This window comes from Propithecus coquereli, unplaced genomic scaffold (genome assembly GCF_000956105.1).
Source record: "Propithecus coquereli isolate 6110/MARCELLA unplaced genomic scaffold, Pcoq_1.0 Scaffold78, whole genome shotgun sequence".
In the NCBI taxonomy this organism is placed as follows: Eukaryota; Metazoa; Chordata; class Mammalia; order Primates; family Indriidae; genus Propithecus; species Propithecus coquereli.
In genome coordinates, this window is record NW_012153951.1 from 5,155,936 (window position 1) to 5,183,820 (window position 27,885).

Genomic DNA, 27,885 nt, shown 5'->3' on the forward strand with positions numbered 1-27,885 from the left:
CTTGCTTATTATCTCTTGCTTTTGAGATAGTTAAGCCATTGCTTCCTTTTAGCTCATTAGAGCCCCTAAAATAAGACATACAACTTATTTGAGTGTTCTTGATATTGTGGAGGATATAGTGGCTACCACAGATTCATTCACTGAGTCAGAGAATAACGAGGCTAGGTATGTGTTGCCTGCATCTCCAGGTCTTTATATGTGCATTTTTTCCTCAAATGGGAGGAATCTTTGCTCTAAGCAGAGAGCCTGGCTCTGTGCCCTGCCTAGAGTACAGCGTTTCAGCTCTTCTTACTATTCTGGGGCCCAAACTCAATCCTGTCTTTTCCAGACCCAGGGCACAGAAGGCCAATTACTTCAGCCCCCTTCCCCACTTTAAGTTTCTGTTTCTTTTCTGATTCACAGAGATGACTATTGTGTTTTTCAACCTCGTAATGTCCTCTGGTTTTCTTTTTGGTTTGTGGTAGAAGCAAAAATTATATGACAAAGCAAAAATTTACTACATCATTTTGACTAGAAATCCTAACATTAAATTCCCATTTTTCTTTAATAAAAAAATTATGACATTTTATATGATAATTTTCCCTTGTTAGATGACCCACATAATGAAAACTCACATTCAAATTGACGAATATTTTATGCTTCTTAATTATCTTTGAATCATTCAAGACAGATCATGAATACAAATGTTTCAGAAGTTCTGGATGTGATTATCTTAGGGAAGAGACAGGAAACAAAAGCAAATACTATTTAAAGAAAACAAGAGTATCCCTGTATTTGTTAGTAATTGCTAACTGCTAACTGCTAAGCAGTGCTTCTTTCTGAGATTGTTCTGTTTTGTTGGACTAAAAACTAAAGAAGCAGTTAGGTCAGTGATCAGCAACTTTTGCTTTTGATGTGAACACCTTAAGAATGTATCTCTTTCTTTTTTAAAAAATTTCAATAGGTTTAGGGGGTTACAAGTATTTTTTGTTACACCTGTAACAACTTTAATTGTCTAAAGCTGAGGTCAGGGCTTTTAGGATAGTGTACAATGTACCCAACAGGTAGGTTTTTTTTTGATCCCTCACCACCCCCTTCTCAGTTTCCAATGTCTATTACACCTTTTTATGACCATATATAGAAATAAAACTATATGCCTACTACCAACTGATTTTCAACAAAGCATACAAAATCATACACTGGGGAAAGCACACCCTATTCAATAAATGGTGCTGGGAAAATTGGGTAGTCATATGCAGAAAATGAAACTAGATCCCTACGTCTCACCCTATACAAAAATTATCTCAGGATGGATTAACGACTTAAATGTAAGACCTGAAACCATAACATTTCTAGAAGAAAATGTAGGAAAAACTTTTTTAGACCTTGGCCTAGGTAAAGAATTTATGACTAAGGCCACAAAAGCAAATGCAGCAACAACAGAAATAAATAAATGGTACTTAATTAAACTAAATAGTTTACACACAACAAAGGAAATAATCAACAGAATAGACAGACAACCTACAGAGTGGGAGAAAATATTAACAAACTATAGATATGACAAAGGACTAATAACCAGAATCTACAAAGAACTCAGACATATCAGCAAGAAAGAAGCAAATAACTCTATCAAAAAATGGATAAAAGACATGAATAGATTTTTTCCAAAAGAATATATACAAATGGCTAACAAACATATGAAAAAAATGCTCAACATCACTAATCATCAGGGAAATGCAAGTAAAAAACACAATGAGAATGTGTCTCTTCTGACATAGTTCTCTTGAGTGAGAGGACCTATGATTACAACCTCACTTCTCATAGCAGATGGGAGGGAAAAGGGACCAATTCTGTGTCCCAGGCCAGAGCTACTCCCTTGTGTTCCAATGATGATTTTGGACCCGACCTGACACTTCAGCTACATACAACCAGGCTACTGAGGTTGGTCTAGGAGAACAGTGACCCTTACACCCACTACTTTTGCTCAAATTCTCATAATTTCTTTCTTGGAACATTTCAACAGCTTTCTAAGTTATTCTCCCTGCCTCCTCCAGTCTCACCGTAATTTTCTTATTTGTTTCTCAAACTTCTAAGCCTGTAGCCTACTTGATATTCTCACTTTAGCCAGAATCTTTGTCTTAAACCAGTCACCCTCACCTCACTGACATTTCCTTGCCCAATCTGTTTCAATTCTCCTTTTCTTCTGACACCTTGAGTAATTTTCTACTTAATGCTATTGGTACTGCTTATATTTCATGATCTTATACTATGTCCTACACACTTTGTTAAAAAGTTTATTTTACATTTTTCTACGTGACAAAAATATTTACATTATTTTATAGCACTCCCTACCGAAGTAGGTACTATAATCATCCCAATATTATGTATTGTAATTATACAACATTTCAAATCAACAAACTACAGCCGACAAGCCAAATCTGCTCTGTGACTTGTTTTTGTATGACTTTTGAGCTAAGAATGGCTTTTATCTTTTTAAATGGTTGACAAAAAACAAAAGAAGAATAATATTTCATGACAAGTGAAAATTATATAAAATTAAAATTTTGGTGTCTATAAATAAAGTGTTATTAGAAGATAGTCACGCTCATTTGTTTATGTATTGCCTATGACTGCTTTTGTGCTACAACAGCAGAGTTGAATAGTTGCAATACAGACTATATGGTCCTCAAAGCATAAATATTTAGGCTTTTATAGAAAAAGTTTGCTAACCCCTAAAATGAATTATGGATTTGAAAACTAGGATTTGGAGAAAGTAATCATCTGCCCAAAGCTATATTTATGGTTTTCAGATTTCTTTGACTCTGACAGCTCATGCTTTGAACCACTACCCTCAATGCTTGCTTGATAATTTTTCCTATTCCAATGCAGGATTCAAGATCTGGTGGCTTGCAGCTCTGCTACCAGAGAGAGCTTCCCCAATCAAATCTTACGATGTTCTTTATTTTTTAGCACTTATAAGGTGCTTGAAGTTCTTCCCAACATTTCTAGCCACACTTCTTGTTATTTTCTGGAACAGCTGATGCTTGTCATCTTAACTCCTTGCAGTTCACCACGCGTGCCATCCCATGCATGCTTCTATTCTTTGCACATGCTACACCCTTTGACTCTGTAGCATTTTCCTGTCTTTATTCTTTTGACAAATTTTCATTAATTTTTCAATGATTGGTTCTTCTCTGGTGTCTTCCCAATGTTCCTTAGGAAGGCAAGGCACTCTTTCTTACCTACTTCTCTTATAGCATTTATCATATATTCGTAATGGTTTTTATTTGTCTTTTCCACTATAGCATAACATCTTTGATTATGGGTATTTCTATTTATCTTTATTTCTCTGCAACCTAGGACATGGCACAGAGAATGTACCCAATAAATGAAAAAAGCCTCATGGGTTATTTTTATTTATAATGGATTTGTATAGAACATTATATTTGTAGAGTGTCTCCAAGTGTGTTCTGCAATGTCTACAGCCCCTATTGCCAGAACTTTACTGACACATGAGCCAGCTTTGTGTATATGACATTTCCTCAATTTCTAAGCAATTGTTTCCAGGTATTATTTCATCATCTAAGGAACTACCCCTTCCCTCTGAAGTGCATGCAGTATACGGAAGGCTCTCAATCAATTAAATATTAATCAGATGTTAGAGCCTAAGGGTTGTGAAACTCTTTTGAACTGGCCAAATGACTTGGCTGTGCTGAATTTATTCTTCGTTATGCTTCTCAGCTTTCTCTGAGAGTGACAGGCTCAGAACAACTATACTGAAATATCAAAGAACTGCCCTGAGGCCAATTGCTTTGTCATTGCTCATTTCATCAAGACAAGCATCTAACACACAATAAATGACTGCAACAAATGTACTCTTTTATTCTCAAAAGCAATGTGTCAACTCTGTGAGCAGATACTACAAATGTTTTCTAAACTTGTTTAAAAAGCTTTCTGTTAGAAAAATAAAGATGGCAAAAATATATCATTAACTGACAAATAATGGTAGTTTTAGAGCTTGAAAGTAATCTTGGTCATCATGTACTTTAATTCTCTCTTTTATAAAGGATGAAGCTGGAATACAAATGTCACCTCATGCCACCTCATACCTAATGTCACAGAAATATTTGTGCACTAATCCCCAGTTCTTATATTCCCAACCTATTTGTGCTTTTGAAATTTGGGATAATGTAATTGAGTCCTTAAAAATAGGGCAGAAGACGAGATATGATAGACCATCATTAATTAATTTTACTCTTTAGAAATCGATTCAAGTTTCCTCTTCCCCTTAAGATGTAGAAAGCCTCAAGACAACAGTACTTCTTCCCTGCCCCAACAACAAAGAAAAGTCAAGTAATCCATGAAATCGTAATTTTTCTTGAGCTTTTCAGAGAAGTGAGATTGCCAGGCAACCAAGTGAAATAAATTCCAAGGAGTTACAAGTCTTTCTTGGGGGCGAAGGGACACACTGTTTCACCTTTGGCAGAGCATGACAGGAAGAGGATGCCACCATCGAGCAGGTAAGAGAAAAGCAACTAAGATTTTAATGAATTCATAAAGGCTGAAAGTGGTCTAAATGGCAGTGCAGAGTTACTCTGTCCAATATAATAGCTACTAGCCACATATGGCTATTTAAATTAAATTTAAAATGAATTAAAATTATATAAAATTAAAAATTAGTGGCTACTGTATTGAACAATATAGATATAGAACATTTCCATCACCCAGAAGTTCTAGGTCAGTGCTGGTTTAGACAGGCTGGGAGATCCACAGACACGAATGGCGTCCACATTCTCTCTCTAGTTCTTTCCCTGGGCCTCCACCAGTTGCTCATGAAAACCACCGGGGGCAAGACAGGGCACTGGACAGAGCCTCCTTCTGGTGGGAGGTAGGGGAACAGGCAGGCAGATGACACTTGGAGCCACTAAGAAACCAGCAAGAAAACTTACTTCCTTGGACCTGCCTTGAGGCTTTCTATATCTTAAGGGGAAGAGGAAGCTTACTTCAATTTCTAAAGAATAAAATTAATTAATGATGGTCTATTGTATCCATCTTTTATCCTATTTTTAAAGACTCAATTACATTACCTAAATTTCAAAAGCAATAATAGGTTGGGAATATAAGAACTGGGGATTAGTGCACAGATGTATTGAGGAAGGGCAGGAAAATCTTTCCCTCCCAGTTCTCAGAAAAAGATCCCTCCTTTTGAGGGATGGGTAGAAGCAAAAGAGATGGGCAGAAAGTCTCTTGGGCCCATGAATAAAGTAAGTAGAGTTCTGCTACCACTGGAGAATCAGCAGGAAACTCTCTAACCCACAGATTTAAGGTAGCATTTGGCTGTCAGTGTAAAGCTAGGGGTAGGAATGTCAAGAATGCCCCAGCTAAGCTCACAGGGTCAGCCTAAGCCTGAGGCTGGCCCAGGAAAACCAAGAACCTCCTCTGTTCCCACCAAACACTTAGCACTGGTTACAAAGCATCAACAGTCTACTGCTGGGGGTACTTTTCTGTGGAGCAAGTGTTCAGGGCTTGCTGAATACTGAGGGTAGAACTGGAACACTGAGAAGTACCCTCTACCACTCCTGGCAGCCTGCTATTGCAAAAATTGGGACTCTATGATGAACTGAAGGTGTCTAATACCTTAAACCCAGCATGACTGTTGTCTAGGCTGACTCACTTCCCTCCATCCAATCCTGCCCCAAATAACAGCCTAGCAATATGGTAAATTCAAATTCAACCATATAAATAACTACATTATATACAAATTGTCTAAACTTACACTATCTAAATTGACAGCCACTGGCCACAGGTGGCTATTGAACACTTAAAAAGAGGCTAGTGCAGCTGAGAAACTGAATTTTTCATTTTACTTAATTTTAATTGATTTATGTTTAAAAGTAAAAAATGATGTGCACATTTTTATCTTGATCATATGTTGAAATAATAATAATTATGTTTTGAATGTAATGGGTTAAGTAAACTGTGTTATTAAAATTAATTTCATCCTTTCAAAATGTTTCTTAATGTATCTACCAGAAAATTTAGTATTACATATATGATTAACATTCTATTTTTATTGGATAGTGCTGGTCTAAACACTCCAATTAAAAGGCAGAGATTTTCAGATTAGAAAAATAAGCAAGACTCAACTCTATGCTGTCTACAGGAAACCCATTTACATGTAAAGATATTAGCAGGCTGAAAGTAAAAGAATGGACCCAGTGTGACATGCTGGCAGTTAACAAAATAAATCTAAAACGGTTACATTAATATCAGAAAAAGGACTTCAACTCAAGGTATAATACTTGAAATAAAGAGGGACATTGCATATAATAAAAGGGTCAGTTCATCAAGAAGACATAGCAATCCTGAAAATGTTTGTACCTAACAATGTAACAAGAAAGCTTCAAAATATGTAAAGGATAAACTAAAAGAAGTGAAAGGAGAAATAGACAAATCCACAGTTATAGATGGAGACTTTGACACTCCTTGGTCAGTCATTACTAGAACAAGTAAAGAATATAGAAGGCTTAAACAATCAAATTTCATACCCAACTTGCTCACAGAATTCACAGCAAGGTAGACCACATTTGGGCTCATAAAACAAATCTTGACAATTTTCAAGTAATTGAAATTGTACGAAGTATGTTCTGTAATCACAACACCAGTCACTTAAAAATCAATAAAAAAAACCTTTGCAAAATTTCCAAATTTCTGGACATTCAACACACTTCAAGCCCTTTGTCAAAGAAAAATTCGCAAGGGAAAATAGAGGATATTTTGAATAGAACTTACTGCAAGTGCTAAAATATCAACCAGATATTCTAGAACTATCTTGGCATTAACTTATCAAATTTCTTCATGAGCAGTTATTTAAAGGGCTGAATCTTCTAGCTTTGTCTGATCAAGTATGGCCGAGTGCATGCTAATAATGTTGACTGAGCAGCAATAGTCATTACAGTTCTATATTCTATTTTGCTTTGTGCCTCAATCTTTTTTCCTGGCTTCCTCCTGCTACTTACTCAACTAAATTTAACAAATATTTATGGATCACTTATTAAGCATAGGCTTGGACTAAGTGTTTATGAAATTATGAAGATGAGTAAAGCAGAGCTTTTGATTTCAAGGAGTGTTCATGGTGTAGGCATTATATGCCTAGATCTGCTACCTGGATCTGGCTGGCAATGTGTCTTTTTCTAGGATTTGTTTAAGACAGTATTTTACTAGGTAAGTTCTTCCTTTAATTCAGCTGATTCCTCAGTTTGTTCATTATGTCTATGAACCTTGAAGGTCTTATTTACAGGACTCAGTACTGACCTTGGGACTCTGCCAATGGAGACTTTAATTATTTTTGACAGACATCTTAAAATATGTCCTCTAGCTTTGTTCTGAGTTCTTGCCTCTTACAGCTTCTCTCCCCTTTTATCTCAACAGATAGTATCTCTGTATTTTTCCTTAACAGTGGCCAGAACAATCATACATAGCTGGCATTTTAAAAATTGCAGCTGTTGGAAAACTTGCACCAAAGAACACGAGCAAAAAGCACTTCACTGAGTCATTAAATCGCTCTAGTAATAAACTCTACTGTCTAACAGATATCAATTTTTTGGAAGAAAAATTACCTCAATATATACAGTAGAGATACATCTTAATTTTGAGATTAGATATGAAAGTCAGAGAGTAAAGTGAAAATCACACGTAGTTAAAACCACTTCTCAAAACTTCTTACTATCAGCATTAACTCCTTATATATACGGACCATTGAAGGTTAAAATGCCAGTAATTGTTTTTCTTGGCATTTTCCTTGGGCAGTAGAAGCCAAGGCTATTTTGAGGGTGAGGTGGGGAATAGCAACTGATAGAGATATCTTTTTCTCTCTCTTAGACAAAAATGCATAATTGGGTTTGAGCAAGCTAAATATGAGTATAAATTCATCATCCCCCAAACTAAATTGCTTGATATGGAATACATGTTCCAGAAGAAAATAGACACATCATGATCACGTTATTAAGTAATATAGCAGAAAATTACGTGGTCCAATCATGAATCTAAAATTGTCACTCAGTCTGAAAATAGACTATCTCATTGAGGTTTACTTATTTTGGTTTAAAACGGATTTTAACACAAGGTAAACAGTAAACATCATCAAACTGGCAAGAAGTATATTCTTAACATAATTCAGAACTTTGTACCTGTGTCACTTGGCCTCAAGGCAGGCGATCTTGCCATTCTGGGCTGACTCTCTCAATCAGAGCCCCATGAGAATACACCCAAATAAGGGACACAAAGGACAGTGTTACACATGATGCTTACTTGTTAACACAGTGATCGATCTGGATGGCTTGGACACGACATTTCCATTTACCACTACCAGAGTGATTATATAATAAAGGCCATGATAATTGGCCTTAAAGATAACAGGAGGCGGCAAAGTGCTGTTGAATTCCTCAAATTCGAAGAAATAATTTTTGGATTCACCGGTTATCTTCACAACATACACAGATGCCGGGCTGACGACATCTGAAGCTTCTAAGGAGACGACGATGTTGTTATCATCTTGGACGGTTACATGGAAAGTTGTAGTATCCTGTTTAAGAGAAGAAAAGGAGATAGAGGTCAGATTCAGATTATTGGCACTAAAGTTATACTGAGATAATTTTTTTAAAACCAATGTTTGTGATGAGAGAACCAGAAAGAGAGAGATGATCCCTCTTGTGACTAATGATCTCAGGGTTTTACTTTGAGGATTTTTCTCCACTGGAAGGCTGCTTCCAGTTGATGGATTGTGTCATGTAATAAACACAAAAAAAACATCATGTGAAGGAGCAAGTAATGAATAAAAGCCATCTTGACACTGAAGTTCCAAGGAAGTCCTTGGTTTCAGCTATGCCGGAGAAGTTACGTGGTCAGTTCTTTTTTTTTTTTTTTTTTTGAGACAGAGTCTCACTCTGTTGCCCTGGCTAGAGTGAGTGCTGTGGCATCATCCTAGCTCACAGCAACCCCACACTCCTGGGCTCAAGCGATCCTACTGCCTCAGCTTCCCGAGTAGCTGGGACTACAGGCATGCGCCATCATGCCTGGCTAATTTTTTCTATATATTTTTAGTTGTCTGATTAATTTCTTTCTATTTTTAGTAGAGACAGGGTCTCGCTCTTGCTCAGGCTGGTTTTGAACTCCTGAGCTCAAACAATCCGCCCGCCTCGGCCTCCCAGAGTGCTAGGATTACAGGCGTGAGCCAGCGTGCCCAGCCTGTGGTCAGTTCTTAAGATGGAAAAAGTCAGGCCTGTGATAATCCTCATCATTATCATAGCTGCATAGAGAAACCACAGCAGTGAAGAAAGGAGAAACCACAGCAGTGGAGGAGCTGTGGGCACCTCTGAGAATGTCAGCAGCTAGTGGACTGAAAATTTTGCTCCAAGTCTCCAAATGAGTGTTTATGAATAATATTTGAAAAATCGTTTGTGTGGTGGCTTGAATATTTCTTCCTGATTCTCTCCCAGACTCCATAGGCAGAATTAATCCTTCTCTCTGGTCTCAAACAGGACTCATGTACTTTATCCTGTTGCTTGTTTTTAATTTGTCTTCTGGGTATGCAGTGTCCTGGGCAAGTAAGTTATTTCACTGCTTTGAGCTTCAAATTTCTTTTGTATAAGAGCAGGAGAGAAAAATTGCTGAAACTTGTTAAGGATCTACAAGGATCCAGGTATTGGGCTAGGCACTCTGTAAATACAGTTATCTCATTTAATATTCAAAATGATCCCATAAAATAGGTTTTATAATTTTCAGCCCTATTTTATAGCTGAGAAAATCGAGGCTCAGGAAGATTAAGTCACTTGCCCATGGTCACAAGTACAAAAAATGAGCTCCATTATTGTTCCCAGGTCTGTTTGTTTTCCCCTCTTAACTTATTTTCCCAACTCTGAGTCTGTCACACAGCACATAAACTGATAAGTATATGTTAATTGATTAAAAGCCATTATTGATTTTGGGTTTTGTTATTATTATTTTAATTGACATAATAATTGTACATATTTATGGGGTATAGTGTGATATTTCAATACATATATACAATGTGCAACGATCAAATCAGGATAATTAGGGTATCCATCACTTCAAACATTTATCATTTCTTTGCATTGGAAACAGACAAAATCCACTCTTCTAGCTATTTGAAAATATACAATAAATTGCTGATAATTACAGTCACCCTATAGCTATAGAACACTAGGACTTATTCCTTCTACCTAGCTATACTTTTTTATCCATTAACCAATCTTTGGCTGTCCTCCTCCTCCCCACCCTTTGCAACCTTTAGTAACCACTATTCTAATCTCTACTTCTATGAGATCAACTTTTTTAGCTTTCACATATTAGTGAGAACATACAGTATTTATTTTTCTATGCCTGGCTTATTTCACTTTACATAATGTCCTTCAGTTTCATCCATGTGATTGCAAATGACAGAATTTCCTTCTTTTTAAAGGCTGAATAGTATTCCAGTGTGTGTGTGTGTGTGTGTGTGTGTGTGTATCTCCTCACCTTTTCTCTATCCATTCATCCATTGATGGACACTTAGGTTGGTTCGGTATCATGGCTATTATGAGTAGTGCTGCAATAAACATGAGAGTGCAGATATCTCTTTGACATACTGATTTCATTTACTTTAGATACATACCCTCTAATGGGATTGCTGGATAATATGGTATTTATAGTTCCATTTTTAGTTTTTTGAGGAAATTCCATACCATTTTCCATCATGGCTGTACTGATTTACATTCCCACCAACAGTTCAACTTGTTGACTTTGGTACCTCACATATTGTCAGCAACCAAATAAAGCACACAATATACATCACTATCCTAAAAGAGGCTTTCTAGATCTAAAAATATACTGATTTTTTCTTATAATTCTGTTTTTTAGAAATCTAGTTTTGACAAGTCCTAGCACTTATAAATAATATCTGGCATTAACAGAAATTTAATTCTATCTTAATATTTAATAGACTAAATTGTATTCATGATATAATAACCATGCTAGACAATAAGTCCTCCAAGGTCAGGCACCGTATCTTACTTCTGTATCTCCAGCTCCAGGATCAGCGCCTGGCATATGCTAGCTGCTCTTGATGTGGGTAGTCCTTGGCAGATTTCTGTAATATAAGATAGTCATTATGAATTGACTTTTAAAATGCCCCTTTATCTACACTGTCTCTCATTCTCAGACACATGGGCAGGTTTCTAACATGGACTGGTGCACTGCTGGGACCAAACACAAAATGTGTGTGAACTATTCTATACTGGCAATGGTCCAGGTGGAACTGTGAGGCTAGCATAAAGTTCATAAGATCATTTCATTGTTTAGATGAGAAATATAAAACAGAAGAAAACAGAGAAAAGGTGCAGGGAAAGCATTTAATGTGTTGGCACATACAGAGAGCTCAGCAAACATCAGCTCTTCTCTTTCCCTTCCCCATTCTCCTTTTCCTTCTTTTGAAATACACTTCTGTAAATTCTGCTTCCGTTATGGCCATATAAGCTCCCACCTGGCTGTCCTTCCAGAAGATAATAACCATACACCCTGGACAAAATAAAACCAAAAAACAACTGACTGAAGACTGAAGCATGAGCAGAAGCAGAGAGATTCTGGAGGGCAATTGACACTTGGAAGAAGGTGCTGGCACAAAATGAGTTATTTATGTTTTTTCGATCAATCAATCCATCAATCATCTGTCTAACCTTATCGCAAGATGACAGAATCTGGACAACCACCACTGATGGAAAGTGAGTGGGGAATCCTGAGAAGAGGGAACTAAAGAAAGGGAGCCCTGAAGTCTGCTCGAAACTCAGGCTGACCCCTGAGCCATGCACGTGCAGGGCAGACTGCAAGAAGCCAAACCAGAGCTAAAAGAAATGTCTAAGGTTTAAGTTGCCAGCCACAAGAAAGTGTGTGCAGTTTGCAACCAACCAAGTGAATTTCTTGCTAAGATAAAAATATTGACTTTCATCAGAAAAACACATTAGTGTCCACAGTCACCGTAACATAATATTCACAATATTTAAGAAGTAATCCAAAACTAGTCAATATGTAAAGAATGAAGAAAATGTGACGAATTTTCAAGAAAAGATGATCAATAAAGACTGACTCTGAAATAATCTAGATGTTGGATGTAGCCAATAAGTACTTTAAATCAGACATTATAACTATGCTTAATATGGATAAAAACTGTGTTCATAATGAATGAAAAGGTAGAAAATCTCACCAGAAAAATAGAAACTTAAAAAAAAGGAAATTCTAGAACTGAATATAGTTTTGGATTGCTCAATCACACAAGCGTTTTTTTTTTCTTTTTTAAATTAAGAGAATCCTTGCAGTGTAGCCATGACACATTTGCCTTCGTCCTTAGTCCTTCAGTCCTAGACAATGTCCGAAAGAACACAGCCATGCAACCAAAAGGAATTTCAAAGTAACCAGAGCCCAAATAGAGTGCTGCCTCTACATCAAGACCTGGGGGAGACCTCTTGCCCCATGGGTGTCTGTCCCTCTGCACACATAGCTACAGTGAGCAGGACTGTCGGTGGTGATGATCAAGCTCACCTGAAGAGGAGGAGAGTGTTGGGGGCTGGGATCCAGCCATCAGGATAAGACCAGCACCAGATGTGCCCCACTTCTCTGCCTCCTGAAATCTCTTCTTCCCTGTTACTCAGTCCTAATGGCATGATCCATCAAGATGACTTTATTCTGGTACTGGATCTTTCTGCCTTGTCCCTGCTCCAGGAGAAGAAATCTGCCCCTACGTGGGCAAGAACTTAGAGCACTTCCCCTCAAAGTTCCCTTTAGAAGGATGAGATGCCCTGACCTAGATGAAGAGATGAGATTGGCTCTGCCCATACAACATTCTCTTCCCTTCGTACTCTTCCCACAGGAAAGTTAGAAGGGAAGGAAGAAAAGATCAAAGAAACAGGTGCCTCCAGGGGAGGTAAGGGAGGCTCTGTATGAAATAGGGAAGAGCAGGAACATACAAAAGGAAAAAGTAAGTATTTACATGGGAATTATTGAAATGAGGGCTGGCCAGCCAGTTGGCCAGCTGACTGCAGAATAATGGATGGGAAGACCCTTCCCCTGCTAGGATCTGAGGTGCTATCTAGTCTTTCTCTTCCTCAGTTAACCTCAGAGATTTGTAATCCATGTTGGAGTTTGAGTATCCCTCTAAAGGAAGAGTACTTGTTCTACACTCAAATTGATTCCCAGGGGCTTTTTCTGAAGGAGCAAAAGGGGCCTCGGGATAGGAGTGTCTGAAGGTTAACAGATACTGAAGGTGGCAACAGATACCTTCTTCCCCTTTCTCAATAGTATTTTTTGTACTCAATCCTCACCATCTCAGGCTTCACACATGGAATCCCTAGAATGGAGACAGTGGAGGTCTTCCATTCCTTACAAGAGCAGTTGAAGGTGGGAGAAGGGTATGCATTTAAAGAAAATTAAATTTAGTAACAAGCTTCTTTAACTTCCTTTTGCCTGTGTTTGTGGCCTGTGGTTGTGGCCTGTGCCTGCTGGCCCTTTCCTGCTAATAGAGGGAACAAAGTTTTCTAACTACTTCTTACTTCCCCATAACCAAATCAAACACACATGCACAAAGTTTCCTAATCCTCAAAAAGAAAAATTGATCTTAGATTACAACTGTATAACATAGGTTAGGACTAACACCAATGTACACTAAGATTTGACTAAGCCAGGTTCGCGCATCTGTAGACTATTTTAAAAATGTCAATGTATTTAGGGGGTGCAAGTATGATTTTGTTAGATACATATATTGCATAGCAGTGAGGTCTGGGATTTTAGTGTACCCATCGCCTGAATAGTGTATATTGTATGCAATAAATAATTTTAAATTCCTCACACCCTCCCACCCTCCCACCTTTGGAGTCTTCAATGTCTATTAGTCCACTCTGTGTGACCATGTGTACCCATAGTTTAGCTCCTACTTATAAGTGAGAACATGTGTAATTTGATTTTCCATTTATTAATTACTTTACTTAGGATAATGGCCTCCAGTTCCATCCAAATTGTGGCAAAAGACATAATTTCATTCTTTTTTATGGCAGAGTAATATTCCATGGGATATGTATACACCATATTTTATGTATCCACTAATCATTCGGTGGACACTTAAGTTGATTCCATATCTTTGCAATTGTGAATTGTGCATCAATAAACATATGAGTGCAGGTGTTTTTTCATATAATGACTTCCTTTGGTTATATCCCCAGTAGTATGATTGCTGGATCAAATGGTAGATCTACTTTTAGTCCTTTGAGGAATCGCCATACTGTTCTCCACAGAGGTTGTACTAGTTTGCATTCCCATCAACAAGATATAAGCATTTCTTTTTTACCACATATGTGACAACATATATATCTTTTTACTTTTTATTAATGGCCATTCTGACGAGGATAAGGTGGTATCTCATAGTGGTTTAATTTGCATTTCTCTGATTAGTGATATTGAGCTTGTTTTCATGTTTTTTGGCGATTTGATTCCCTTCCTTTGAAAAAACACCGTTCATGTCTCTTGTCTACCTTTTGATAGAGTAACTTGTTTTTCTCTTCCTGAGTTGCTTGAGTTTCTTGTAGATTCTGGATATTAGTCTTTTGTCAGATGCATAGTTTGTGAATATTTTCTCCCATTCTATATGTTGTCTATTTACTCTGTTGATCATTTCTTTTGCTGTGCAGAAGCTTTTTAGTTTAATTAAGTCCATTTGTTTATTTTTGTTGTTGCCGTATTTGCTTTTGGGGTCTTAGTCATAAATTCTTTGCCGAGGCCAATATCCAGAAGAGTTTTTCCTAGGTTTTCTTCTAGAAATTTTATGGTATCAGGTCCTACATTTAAGACTTTAATCCATCTTGAGTTAATTTTTGCATATAGTGAGAAATAGGAATCCAGTTTCATTCTTCTGCATATGACTATTCAATTTTCCCAGCACCATTTATTGAATAGGGTGTCCTTTCTTCAGTGTATGTTTGTTTTGTTGAACATCAGTTGGTTATAGATGTATGGATTTATTTCTGGATTCTCTAGTCTGTTCCATTGATCTATGAGTCTACTTTTATATCAGTACCATGATGTTTTGATTACTATAGCTTTCCAGTATAATTTGAAGTAAGATAATATGATGCATCCGGTTATGGTTTTTTTGCTTAGGATTGCTTTGGTTATTTAGGCTCTCTTTGGGTTCCATATGAATTTTAGGATTATTTTTTCTAAATCTGTAAAAAGAGATGATAATATTTTTATATCTATAGGTATCAAATCTGTAGGTTGCTCTGGGCAGTATGGTCATTTTAACAATATTGACTCTTTCATTCTATGAGCATGGGATGTTTTTCTATTTGTTTGTATTGTCTAAAATTTCTTTCATTAGCATTTTGTAGTTTTCCTTGTAGAGATCTTTCACCTACTTGGCTAAATATATTCCTAGGTATTTTAAGATTTATTTTGGCAGCTATTGTAAATGGTATTGAATTCTTGATTTGTTTCTGTTTGGGAGTTATTGGCATATAGAAATACTACTGATTTGTGGATGTTGATTTTGTAACCTGAGACTTTATTGAATTAATTTAACAAATCTAAGAGTCTTTTGAAAGAGTCCTTAGAATTTTCTAGGTATAAGATCATGTTATTAGCAAACTGAGATAATTTGACTTCCTCTTTTCCAATTCAGATGCCATTTATTTCTTTCTCTTGCCTGATTGCTATGGCTAGGACTTCCATACTATGTTGAATAGAAATGTTGAAAATGGACATTCTTCTCTTGCTCCAGTTCTTAGGGGAAATACTTTCAACTCTTCTCAGTATAATATTGATTGTGAGTTTGTCATGTATGACTTTTATTATTTTGAAGTATGTTCCTTCTATGCCCAGTTTGTTGAGGATTTTTATCATGAGGGAATGCTAGAATTTATTGAATGCTTTTTCTACATCTATTGAGATGATTATATGGTTTTTGTTTTTAGTTCTGTCTATGTGGTGAATCACATTGGTTAACTTCTGTATATTGAACCATACTTACATCCCTGGGATGAAACCCACATGATCATGGTGAATTATCTTTTTGATGTATTCTGGGATTTGGTTTGCCAGTAGTTTGTTCAGGATTTTTGCATCTATGTTCATCAGGTATATTGATCTGTAGTTTTCTTCCTTTGTTGTGTCCTTTTCTGGTTTTCATATTAGGGTGATACTGGGTTCATAGAATCAGTTAAGGAGGATTCCTGTCTTCTTGATCTTTTGGAACAATTTCAATAGGATTGGTACCCTTTCTTCTTTGTATGTTTGATGGAATGTGGCTGTAAATCCATCTGGTCCTGGGCTTTTTTTTTATTGGGATTTTTTTTCAATTACTTGTTCAATCTTACTAGTCATTATTTGTCTCATTAGGATTTCTATTTCTTCTTGATTCAAGCTTGGGAGGTTGTGTATTTCCAGAAATTTATCCATTTCTTCCAAACTTTCTAGTTTGCAAGTGCATAGTTGTTCACAGCAGTCTCTGATGATATTTTGTATTTCTGTGGTATCACTTGTAATGTCTCTTTTTCTATTAATACTTCTGATCGAGCTTATTTGAAACCTCTCTCTTCTTTTCTTGGTTAATTTAGTCAGTCTGCTCTCAATTTTGTTTATCTTTTCAAAGAACCAACTTTTTATTTTGTTGATCCTTTGCATTATATTTTGGTTTAAATGTCCTTTAGGTCTGCTCTGATCTTTGCTATTTCTTTTCTTCTGCTAACTTTGGGTTTAGATTTTTTTTGGGGGGGGATCATTTCTTGAGGTGTGATGTTAGGTTGTGATATTTCTGTCTTTTTGATGTAGACATTTAGTGGCATAAACTTTCCTCTTAGTATTTCTTTTGCTCTATCCCAGTGATTTTTGATAAGTTTTGTCACTATTGTCATTCATTTAAAAAATATTTTTTAATTTCCGTCTTGATTTTGTCATTGACCCAGAGATCATTCAGGAGCAGGTTGTTTAATTTCCATGTATTTATGTAGTTCTGAGAGTTCCTCTTGGAATTAATTTCTGGTTTTATTCTGCTGTGGTCTGAGAAGATACTTGATATAATTTTGATTTTTTAATTTATTGAGACTATTTTTTTGTCACTTAACCTATGGCCTATCTTGGAAAATGTCTCATGTGCTGATAAGAAGAATGTATATTTGGCAGTTTTGGGGTAGAATGATCTGTACATGTATGTTAGGGCCATCTTTTATAGAGTCCAATTTTTCTGGAGTCTAGTCCAGTGTTTTTTTGTTGATGAATCTGGGTGCTCTGGTGTTAGGTGTATATATATTTAGGATTGTTATATCTTTTCGTTGAATTGATTCCTTTATCATTATAGAATAGCCTCTTTGTCTTTTGTTTACTGTTGTTAATTTAAAGTCTGTTTTATCTGATATAAGTATGGCTACACCTGCTCATTTTTGATTTCCATTTGAGTGGAATATTTTTTCCACCCCTTTACTTTGAGTCTATAGAAGTCTTTATCAGTTATGTGAGTTTCTTGTGGTAGCAGGTATTTGGATTCCGGGTTTTTTTAATCCATTCTGTCAATCTATACCTTTTAAGTAGGGCATTTAGTCTGTTTACATTCAAAGTTAACATTAATATTTGAGGTTCTGTTCCTATAATAATGTTAATTGTTACCTAATTACTTTGTATTCTTGATTGTGAGATTGCTTTTATATAATCTGTGAGTTTTATGGTTTCATGCATTTTTATGCTGGTGGGTATCTATCTTTTGTTTTGATGTTTAGAACTCCCTTGAACATTTCTTGTAGGGTCCATATAGTGGCGATGAATTCCCTTAGCATTTGTTTGTCTGAGAAAGATTTTATTTCTCCTTTATTTATGAAGCTTAGTTCAGTAGGATATAAAATTTGTGGTTGACAGCTCTTTCCTTTGAGAATATTGACAATAGGACCCCCATCTCTCCTGGCTTGTAAGATTTCTACAGAGAAGTCTATTGTTAGTTTGATGGACTTTGCTTTGTAGGTAATTAGGCATTTTTGTCTTACTGTTTTTAAAATTTTTTCCTTCATGTTGACTTTAGATAGTCTAATGGCTACATGCTTTGATGTAGACCTTTCTGCAGTGTATCTCCCTGGTGTCCATTAGCCTGTTCTATCTGGACTTCTAAGTCTCTTGCAAAACCAGGAAAGTTTTCCTCCATTATTCCCTCAAATAGGTTTTCCTCACTTTTTACTTTTTCTTCTTCCTCAGGAATTCCTGTGACTCGTAGGTTTGGACATTTTACATAAACTCATATTTCTCAAATACATTTGTAGAATATTTAAAAGAAAGCTGATGGAGCTGAAAAGATGGCGTCCCGCAAGGAAGGCACCGGCTCTACCGCCACCTCTTCCAGCTCCACCGCCAGCGTTGCAGGGAAATGCAAAGGCAAAAGTGGCTCTGGAGATGCGGCCGTGAAGCAAGTGCAGATAGATGGCTTGGTAGTATTAAAGATAATCAAGCATTATCAAGAAGAAGGACAAGGAACTGAGGTTGTTCAAGGAGTGCTTTTGGGCCTGGTTGTGGAAGATCGGCTTGAAATTACCAACTGCTTTCCTTTCCCCCAATACACAGAGGATGATGCAGACTTTGATGAAGTCCAATATCAAATGGAAATGATGTGGAGCCTTCGCCATGTAAACATCGATCATCTTCACGTGGGCTGGTACCAGTCCACATACTATGGCTCATTTGTCACCCGGGCACTACTGGATTCTCAGTTTAGTTACCAACATGCCATTGAAGAATCTGTCGTTCTCATTTATGATCCCATAAAAACTGCCCAAGGGTCTCTGTCACTAAAGGCATACAGACTGACTCCTAAACTGATGGAAGTTTGTAAAGAGAAGGATTTTTCCCCTGAAGCATTGAAAAAAGCAAATATCACCTTTGAGCACATGTTTGAAGAAGTGCCGATTGTAATTAAAAATTCACATCTGATCAACGTCCTAATGTGGGAACTTGAAAAGAAGTCAGCTGTGGCAGATAAACATGAATTGCTCAGTCTTGCTAGCAGCAATCATTTGAGGAAGAATCTACAGTTGCTGATGGACAGAATGGATGATATGAGCCAAGATATAGTTAAATATAACACATACATGAGGAATACTAGTAAACAGCAGCAGCAGAAACATCAGTATCAGCAGCATCGCCAGCAGGAGAATATGCAGCGTCAGAGCCGAGGAGAACCCCCACTCCCTGAGGAAGACCTGTCCAAACTCTTCAAAACTCTGCAGCCCCCTGCCAGGATGGATTCACTGCTCACTGCAGGCCAGATTAACACTTACTGCCAGAACATCAAGGAGTTCACTGCCCCAAACTTAGGCAAACTCTTCATTGCCCAGGCTCTTCAAGAATACAACAACTAAGGCAAGGAAGTTTCCAGAAAAGAAGTTAACATGGACTCTTCAGATCACACCAGGTCCTCTCTTGGAAGAAATATGTTTGCATATTGAAAAGCAGAGAGGATTCCTTTACTACCATTGCCGTTTTTGGCTGTAACATCTTTCTAGCCAATAATAAAATAAAACAAAATTTTGACTGCTAGTTAAAAAAAAAAAAAAGAAAGCTGATGTTTTCAACCACAGTATTTCATTAACTAAGACTTGAAATTAATAGAATTCTACCTGTAACCTGTAATTCAAGCAATTGTCAGTATCCTTAACACAATTAAAAAAGGTCCAGGTTGCTACCGTAGATGCTTGACCTCTTTTCCCTTACTATACTTTGTTCTTACCTATTAGCTGACAATCACTGACATACTCATCTCTTGTGCCACATCTAGAAATATTGCATTGTTTAAACTTTGTGACCCTATATCAATCTGATCTTGCACCCATGCCTTTGAACTTTACTCTGTCAGTGTCCCAAGGAGATGCTGAATCAATAGTCGTCATGCAAAATGAATTGAGCATGTTGGGAATAATTTTCTTGATCATCAGAAGCATGAAGCAGCTGGGTCATGGTTGTCCCCTGCTTGGTGGAGCGAGGCAGTGCTAGCGGTCATCTGGGAGCAAGCTCTGTGTACTTTGCACAGGAGGAACATTTGTTGACAAATACATAGTGCGCTGGTGGATCACAGATATGTGATCATTGTCAGGCACCCAGATGTCATGCCTCAAGCATGGGTGTAATGCCCTCCCACCTCTGTAATTATACCATAGAGGCTATCAGCACAGTTTGTGCTCATGTTTGACAGCTCCAAGGTGAAGCTGGGGCACATGACAGTCCTAGAAAACTCATCAGCATCTGCCTTGGTGGGATCTTTTAACCAATGGTGCACCTGTTCTTGCCACTTCCTATCCTGTCACACTCTGAGGGCTAACTCCTGCTCCTCTTTAATGTCCCCAACCCCTTCCTACTGCTGCCAACCCTACGGGGCCAGATCCTTTTTTCATTGAGGCCACCAATTCTTCTTCTAACACCACCAGCTTGCTTTAGTGTGGAGAATACAATGCATTTCCCAAGCAAAACAAAGAGCCCTCTCTTTAGCTCCTGGTGAAGCCTCATGGTAGATTCTTTGCTGGGATGAAGTGGGAAAAACAAGATGTAGGTTGGCTTCAACAGCTCCTGTCTCACCATATCCCCTTCCTCCTAGGGAAAATTCATCAGTGTTGGCATACTTCCAATTAAAATTCTGGCACTAAAACAACAATAAGAACCACAACAAACTAGAGACCAAATAACTAGCATACCCAAGGTCTCTAGCAATACTTCTCAAACTCCCCATTTTTTTCCTACCATAACACCTTTCTCTCTTTAAACTTCTCTCCATGCAAATTTTTCCTTTTTTTCTCTTCTATCCTTCTGCTTTCCTTAGAATTCTTTATAAACAAACTTTATAAAAAGTGGTCTGGAACAGAAGGGATATCCTTCTTGGAGCAGGAAGACTCAGGTATGGGGAAGAGAAAGAGTAAAAGCACCCATGTTAATACAAGTTATTAATTGGTATACTCATTCAGTCAATATAAATTAAGAACCTACTAAGTACTACACAGTATGTTAAGTTCTGGGGATCCAAAATACAGAACTGCCTTCTAGGAGCTTCAGTTTGGTGGTGGTCTGCAGTTGTTTATTTATAAAATGCTTAGTGAATGCGGAATCCTGGTTTTTAGTAAGTTTTCAAATTAACTGAAGATTGATGGAAAAATCCTTTTGCTTTAAACTTCTTGAACAATTTGCCAAAATGTGGTAGCTTTTTCATGATAAATTTTTTGTATTGAACATACTTTAGAATTTATTTGGAATCTCAGAATTTTTCTATCTCAATGACCTAAAAATATGTATTCTTACTAATAAGTCTTATTGTCCACAAATATAGATAGAAAATATATAGGATATTGGGCTCAATATCTAAAAGTTTCATTTTTAGGAAAACATATTTGTCATTAGTTTTCTTTTCCTTATTATTCACCTTTCACATAAATAGCAGTGTTAAGTGAGTAATAGAAAAACCTGTTAACCAAAATGTAGACAAATCAAGCACTGAATATCCGGTAGCATTGAAATCTGGCTTTTACTTCTTATTTATTATAGATGCTGATTCACTAACTCAGAAAAAAATAAGTTCACAAAAATTAAATTCATAGTTACTAAGAATTTCTTGCTGTATGTTTTAGCCGCCAATAACTGAAGGTGGCTGTGATAATAAAAAGAGGAGTAAACAGACTCAATTTTGTAAATTGTTTAAGAAATGTATGTCTACTGTGTATCATGATGCTTCAGAGATGGTGAAATCTTCCAGAGAAAGGGTCTAATCTTCCAAATGCTAACGACAGCTTTGGGGATGATTGTATCAGCCATGAAAATAAGCATTGGCCCATGTGCTCCTGGGTTGCCAAAAATAAATGAGAGTGGGCTAATCAGATTCAGTTGGTGAGACGAGTGAGAAGAAGGCAGCCAGCCAAATGGGATCTAGGCAGTGCGCCTAAAAGAAATGTCATCTGTGCTACTACTTTCTGCTCTGTCTCCTTTGCCTCAGCTTTTCCTGGAATCTATGTTCAGTAGAAAGTTCTGAATGTATGCTGCAGGTATGCAATCCCTGCTGAGAAGTAGAGCAGGAAGGATAGTTAAAAGTAATAGAAATGGATCTGACAAACCAGACAAGTCCAATGCTGATTTATGTGGTGACTCCAAAAATATTTAAAACTTTTCTTTTGAGACTGGGTAATAGTATTGCTGGACTCTGCAGTAAAAATATTTTCACTGAAATTTCCTTTACGTAACAAAATATAATGCAGTGATTTCTCTAGTCCAACATTCTCATGTTACGCTTGAGAGAATAGTGGTGCAAATGTCACACAACTAATTGACGCCAGAACAAAGTCTAGGATCTATATATCCTGATGCCTCTTGACACTTTCCTGAACTGGCGGTCAGCTACCTGAGGCAGCAAAGGAGGCCTGAGTGCTTGGCTTCAGCAAGAAGGGGAAGCCTGGGAGCCTGTTCAACAGCCAGTCGTCGGGGAGAGAAGCTACTAGAGATATAGTGGGCCGCACTAACAAGGAGAAATACACAGGATGAGTGCCTGGTGTATGAGACAAGGAAGAGAACTGGCCAGAGATATGTACCAATCAGAAATCGGAGGAAAACTCTCACCATCCCTGACAAATACAGCAACTATCACCTATGGATCCCCTAATCTGGACTAGGATTTAACCTGAGCATTTTATTTATGTATTTTTATTTTACTCCTTACCACAATCCTCAGAAATAAGTGTTATTATTCTCATTTTACCCAGAAAGGATACATAATTTGCTTAAGAGTGCAGCAATAGACGTGGAATCAGACAGCCTGAGTCTACCTTCCTGCTCTGCAGCCTGTTACCTGGGGGAGCTTGGGGAGCTCTTAACTTCATCTTCTTCACTTATAAAATAAAGGTAATCCCTGTGACCCAGGGAATTTTTTTGTGAGGATTAAATGTCTTTTATAAAAATGCTAACACTATGAACTCCATAAATGCTAGCTGTATTTCAGAGGCTATTGTGTTTTAGTTTACTTTTGGATCACTCAATGACTTTTAAATTATGAACATTTGATGAACTAACTTCAAAACACTGCAGAATTCTGTTCACTGAGTGTTTTGTTCACAGAGCACTGGAGAGCTATCCGTTTGTTAATTCAAGAACACACAAACATTAGCTAAGTGCCAACTTGGCATCAGGCATCACGCTAGGTGTTAGCGATAGGCAAATGAGTAAGATGAGGTACTTGAGCTCCAGGGGTTTAACTCTAGTGGGAGAGGCACACTTGAATGCATAGTTATAACACGATCTGAAGGGTTATTAGTTACAGACTTTGCAAAACAGTACAGTTGATACCTATTTTTCTGCTTGTCTGGATGCCTATCTTAGATGGCACCTTCTTCTTTTGGAGCATTGCTTTTTTCTTACTCTAAAGCTAATAAGGTCCTGATGAGGCTTGCTAATACGGTACCCCACACCCAGGTCTGAGCGGGCACCTTGACTCAGTCAGGGTGGATTGAAGCACCCAGTCCCCCTCCAAGGAGCACATGTAGACTGAGCCAGTCCAACCAGAATGCTTCCTCTGAAATTTTATAACCAGAATCAGTGGGAAGGAGGTCTAGAACTTTTCTTGTCTCAAGTATGTACGGATGCAAAGCTAGACAAGTCAGTGCCTGTAATTTCTGCCCCCTGAAGATAGTGGCTTGAGGTAGAGTCCATGATTTGGTCTCAGGCCCTGGTCACAGTCATCTTAAGGCCCAGCCACCGTGCAGTTTGGTGACTGAGTGAATAAACCCTAGAATATTAATTAATTTGTTTGAGCTGGACTTCCAAAATTTGCACACAGAGGTCCTGGCCAATACAAGAGAACTGTTTAGTGCCATGGACATAAAGACAAGAAAGCCACTAGTTCTGCTTCTGCAGATGGGTGTGATGGAAAGTATCACGAAGCAAATGATGTTTGAAAAATGTTCAGGAGTTTGCCAAGGGGATACAGGTCAGAAAAGTCATTTGTTGAAGGGGGAAAGGGTCCACAGACCTCTGGAGTGGTTAGATCGTGGTAGGATGCTCCGAGCAGAGGTGGCCTAAGTTAAAATGTGCCTTGCTAAGGAGTTTGGATATTTTTTAAGCCAGAGGAAATTATGAACTGTTTTAATGAAAAAATATGATATGATTAGATCACAGCTTAGAAGGACCAATATAGTTAGGAGTACAGAGAATAACAGGCTGGCGGGGCTGATTTAAAGCCAATAGACAGCATGGAAGATGTTGCAATTGTTAGGTGAGACACGATGAGAGTCTCAGCCAGGGCTCACTGCAGCAAATCCGCCTGTGTGACGCACATCCAGAACATTGTCAGTGCTCTGGCTGGCAGCCCTATCGATGATTAGACTTATTGTACAGGGAACACAGGAAAGCTCTGCTGTTCTAAGGTTACCACGTAGGAGGCAATAGGATGCTTAGTTCTTTTAAATAGTAATATTAATGATGTCCAGTGCCTATTGGCATTTATGGCCATGATTCTCTGCAGACATTACGCAATTCATCTACTTAACATCCTATACGGCTCCCACGAAACCTTTTCCATCTAGATATTCTTCCCTTTCAAATCCTTCAGAAAGATCAAAGTCCCAGAGCTGCCCTCCCAGGGATTTTTCTGACATTTTCCCAGAATTATCGATTTTTTATTTTTATTTTTTTTTTGAGACAGAGTCTTGCTCTGTTGCCTGGGCTAGCGTGCCATGGTGTCACCCTACCTCACAGCAACCTCAAACTCCAAGGCTCAAGCGATCCTCCTGCCTCAGCCTCCCAAGTAGCTGGGACTACAGGTGTGCGCCAGCACATCTGGCTAATTTTTTCTATTTTTAGTAGAGATGGGGGTCTTACTCTTGCTCAGGCTGGTCTCAAACTCCTGACCTCAAGCAATCCTCCTGCCTCGGCCTCCCAGAGGGCTAGGATTACAGGCATGAGCCACCGCACCTGGCCGCTTTCCCAGAATCATTCACAACTCTCTTTCAGAAATTGTCAGAGCAGAAGTTGGATGTTGATCTCAAAGGTGAAAGATGGTCTCTCTAATCTTCCCTTATTTATTCAGTCATTCTTCAGATATATTTTGAGCAGCAAGCATGTATCAGGGACTGAGCAGGACTCTGAGAATTCACTGTATTTGGGAGTAAAGATGAAGACAGGTCTTAGGTGCCTTTGTCCTTCCTAGAATTGTGTCTCAACAATAACAATAGCAGTGATGATAACATAATAAAGAGCATTCACTTGCATAGTGCTTGTTAGATGCCAAAAGCTGTCCTGAAGCTCATACAGTGAAGTCGTGATAAATGCTTGCTGAGTGAATATATTTGCAATCTGCTGTGTAATCCCAAACCTTTTCATGTGTGTCCTCATGTATCTTTCTAGATAGAGTACGTCAGTTCTCTATTCATTAGGTTTCGGTTGAGTGCCTGAGCCCACGTTCACACCAGCTCTGCCTTTTGTGTGTTACATGCTCAGATCCATACGCTTCTGCCTTTATGATTTCAGAAGACAGAGACCTCATCTGTTTGGCCTTTTATTTGGTAAAGGTGTCCAAACACAAATGTCAGGCAGGTAATATAAACGTGAGAAGCAGCCAAGTATAAGAAGATGTAAATGACGGAATGATTAGCAAACTGGAGGGTACATGCATTGTCTAAGAGCACTGTTAAAAAGCATAATTACAACAAAATAAAGCTATGCTGGCCAAAGAAAATACAGTTGCAGGTCGGCCTCAGCCTGTACGCTGCTGGATTATAAACCTTCAGTTTGTCACACTGCTTGTTCCTCGATCATTACTCATCTTTGGTACTTTAGTTTCCAATCCTACTCTATTTGCTTGGCCAACCAGAGTGTAGAATGATAACTAAATTCTGTTCCCCATTAACCATTAATTTAAAATGAATACAAATGATATTTCCTTATTAAGTTGCCATATGTGTGTGTTTGTGTAAAATGGCAGTTCATTATATATAATAATAAAGTAATTATTTCCTGACCTCCAATGTGAACTCAGAGTGGAAGCTCTGCGGAACTCTTAATTTTGGAGATTAAACAAAACATACTCGAAGAACAAATTCAACCTGGCATTTTTAAGTGAAAAAAAATACAAAAAGCTGCTATGCTGAAGATACATGGCAAGATTTTATATGATATGTAGGATAATAATAATAGCCATATATCACATTTGATATTTTATACAAATATCAAATACATTGTTTTGTTTGGTCCTCAAAACATCCCACTGAGTAGTTATCTCAATTAACAGAAGAACAAACTGGGGCTAAAATAAATTAAGTATAGATTTCTCAAGGCTACTCTATTTTTATGTGGAGGAGGTAGCCCTCAAGGCAATTCTTGTAACTACAGATTTTGTGACTCTATCATACTACAATCCCCAGACTATAAGATCCTGGAGCCAAAATGATTTCCCAAATGCCACCTTTCATATCTGTACTTAATTGGTGATGAACTCCCTCAGCACAAACTATGACTTATTTCTCTAGAATATGGTTGATAAATGTTCTACAAATGTGGTTAAAAAAAAAAAAAGCAGAAATTTTGAAGACATGCAGTTCTGTGTTCAAATCTCGTTTAAGTGATAGTGTCTCATTTTAATTCTTTGAGCTTCCTTTATCTCAGGTAAATGATGGAAATACTATTATAAAAACCTATTATGATAGGTTTTTTGAGGGGAGGGGAAACAAAAGAGATTATATGTGTACCTTTTCTATTCCAGCACCCAATATTTAGTAGATCCTTCAAAACAATAGGTAATTGTTACTACCAAATTTCTCAGCTGTCTTCTCCTTGATTTTCTTTGGGACATGTATATTTTAGAAATCATTATATTTTTTTTAGGCCACTGACACCATGATTCATATATGGTTGAATAACCATTCTGTCAGTCCATTTATTCAGTAATCAGAATTACTTCTCTTTGTGGCATTATGAACAAGAGCAGCCAGTATTTCTTTCTCTATTTCGCCTGCATAGGACAGCCGGAGCTAACCTGTTTGACTGAAGGTTGCCATGGGAACCGTTTTAGGGCCTACTGTGCTGAGAAGTTTAGAGACCTGGAAGCTGTGTTTGGCCGATGATTGACTGGGCAGGAGGCGGGCCCACAACCCAGGAAGCCATAATGTACATTTGTTCTCAGCAGTTCAATGATCAGGCAAATTTTAAAAATATGCAACATTCATCTGGCTTAATTTGTTATGAAAAATAGGAGTTCCTGACAGGTTTGTTCTGCCTGTGAAACAAGTGTTATTTTCATAAAACGAAGCACTCACAAACATAATTTTGCCTGAATTTATTATTCCCCCTCCCTCTTTTCTATTCTTTCCAGTAAGTGTAGTTTGAAAATGGTTTTAGCTCAGAAAAATGCTTGTAAAAACGTAGCTGTCCCACTTATCGAGAGATGACGTGAAAGATGGCGGTGCTAATCATTTATTTTAGAGTGGATGAGTTCAGTCAGATTTCCCCACGGGCATGAAGTGTCTCTCCAACTGTGACACCAGTTAATTAAATCCTGATGATAGCTAACAAAGAGTGCAGCCTACTTACCAGGTTCACAGCATGTTTAGGTGGGACCTTGTGACCTTTTATAAACACAGCTCTTTAACTCCCCTCCCTGTTGGGTTGTTAACATCAGCAACAACAAAACTGTTGGCGCTTTAAAGCAACTAGTTTCATGTGCCGTCCACCATCGCTAGGATTTTGCGGTTTTCCTAGGAGACTGATTCCTATATGCTGGATAAATTAAAGCCCAGAAGTTAAGGGAGATGAAGTGTAATACTTTACATACATGCTTTACTCAAAGTTTACCTTCAGATAGATTTTAAAAATTGAGTG

The 27,885-nt window shown here is 37.7% G+C and overlaps 1 protein-coding gene and 1 pseudogene across 2 annotated transcripts in view; one reads left to right on the forward strand and one right to left on the reverse strand.

Annotated features, from left to right (window-relative positions):
• PTPRO (protein tyrosine phosphatase, receptor type, O) overlaps positions 1 to 27,885 on the reverse strand; it is a 271,543-nt gene that overhangs the window by 113,551 nt on the left and 130,107 nt on the right. Inside the window, 1 exon segment of the mRNA XM_012662778.1 lies at positions 8,290 to 8,563. Coding sequence (XP_012518232.1) covers positions 8,290 to 8,563 — 274 coding nt within the window.
• Positions 18,349 to 19,522, forward strand: LOC105825112 (annotated as a pseudogene). The gene has a single exon (XR_001138242.1). The product of XR_001138242.1 is annotated as a eukaryotic translation initiation factor 3 subunit H pseudogene (transcript).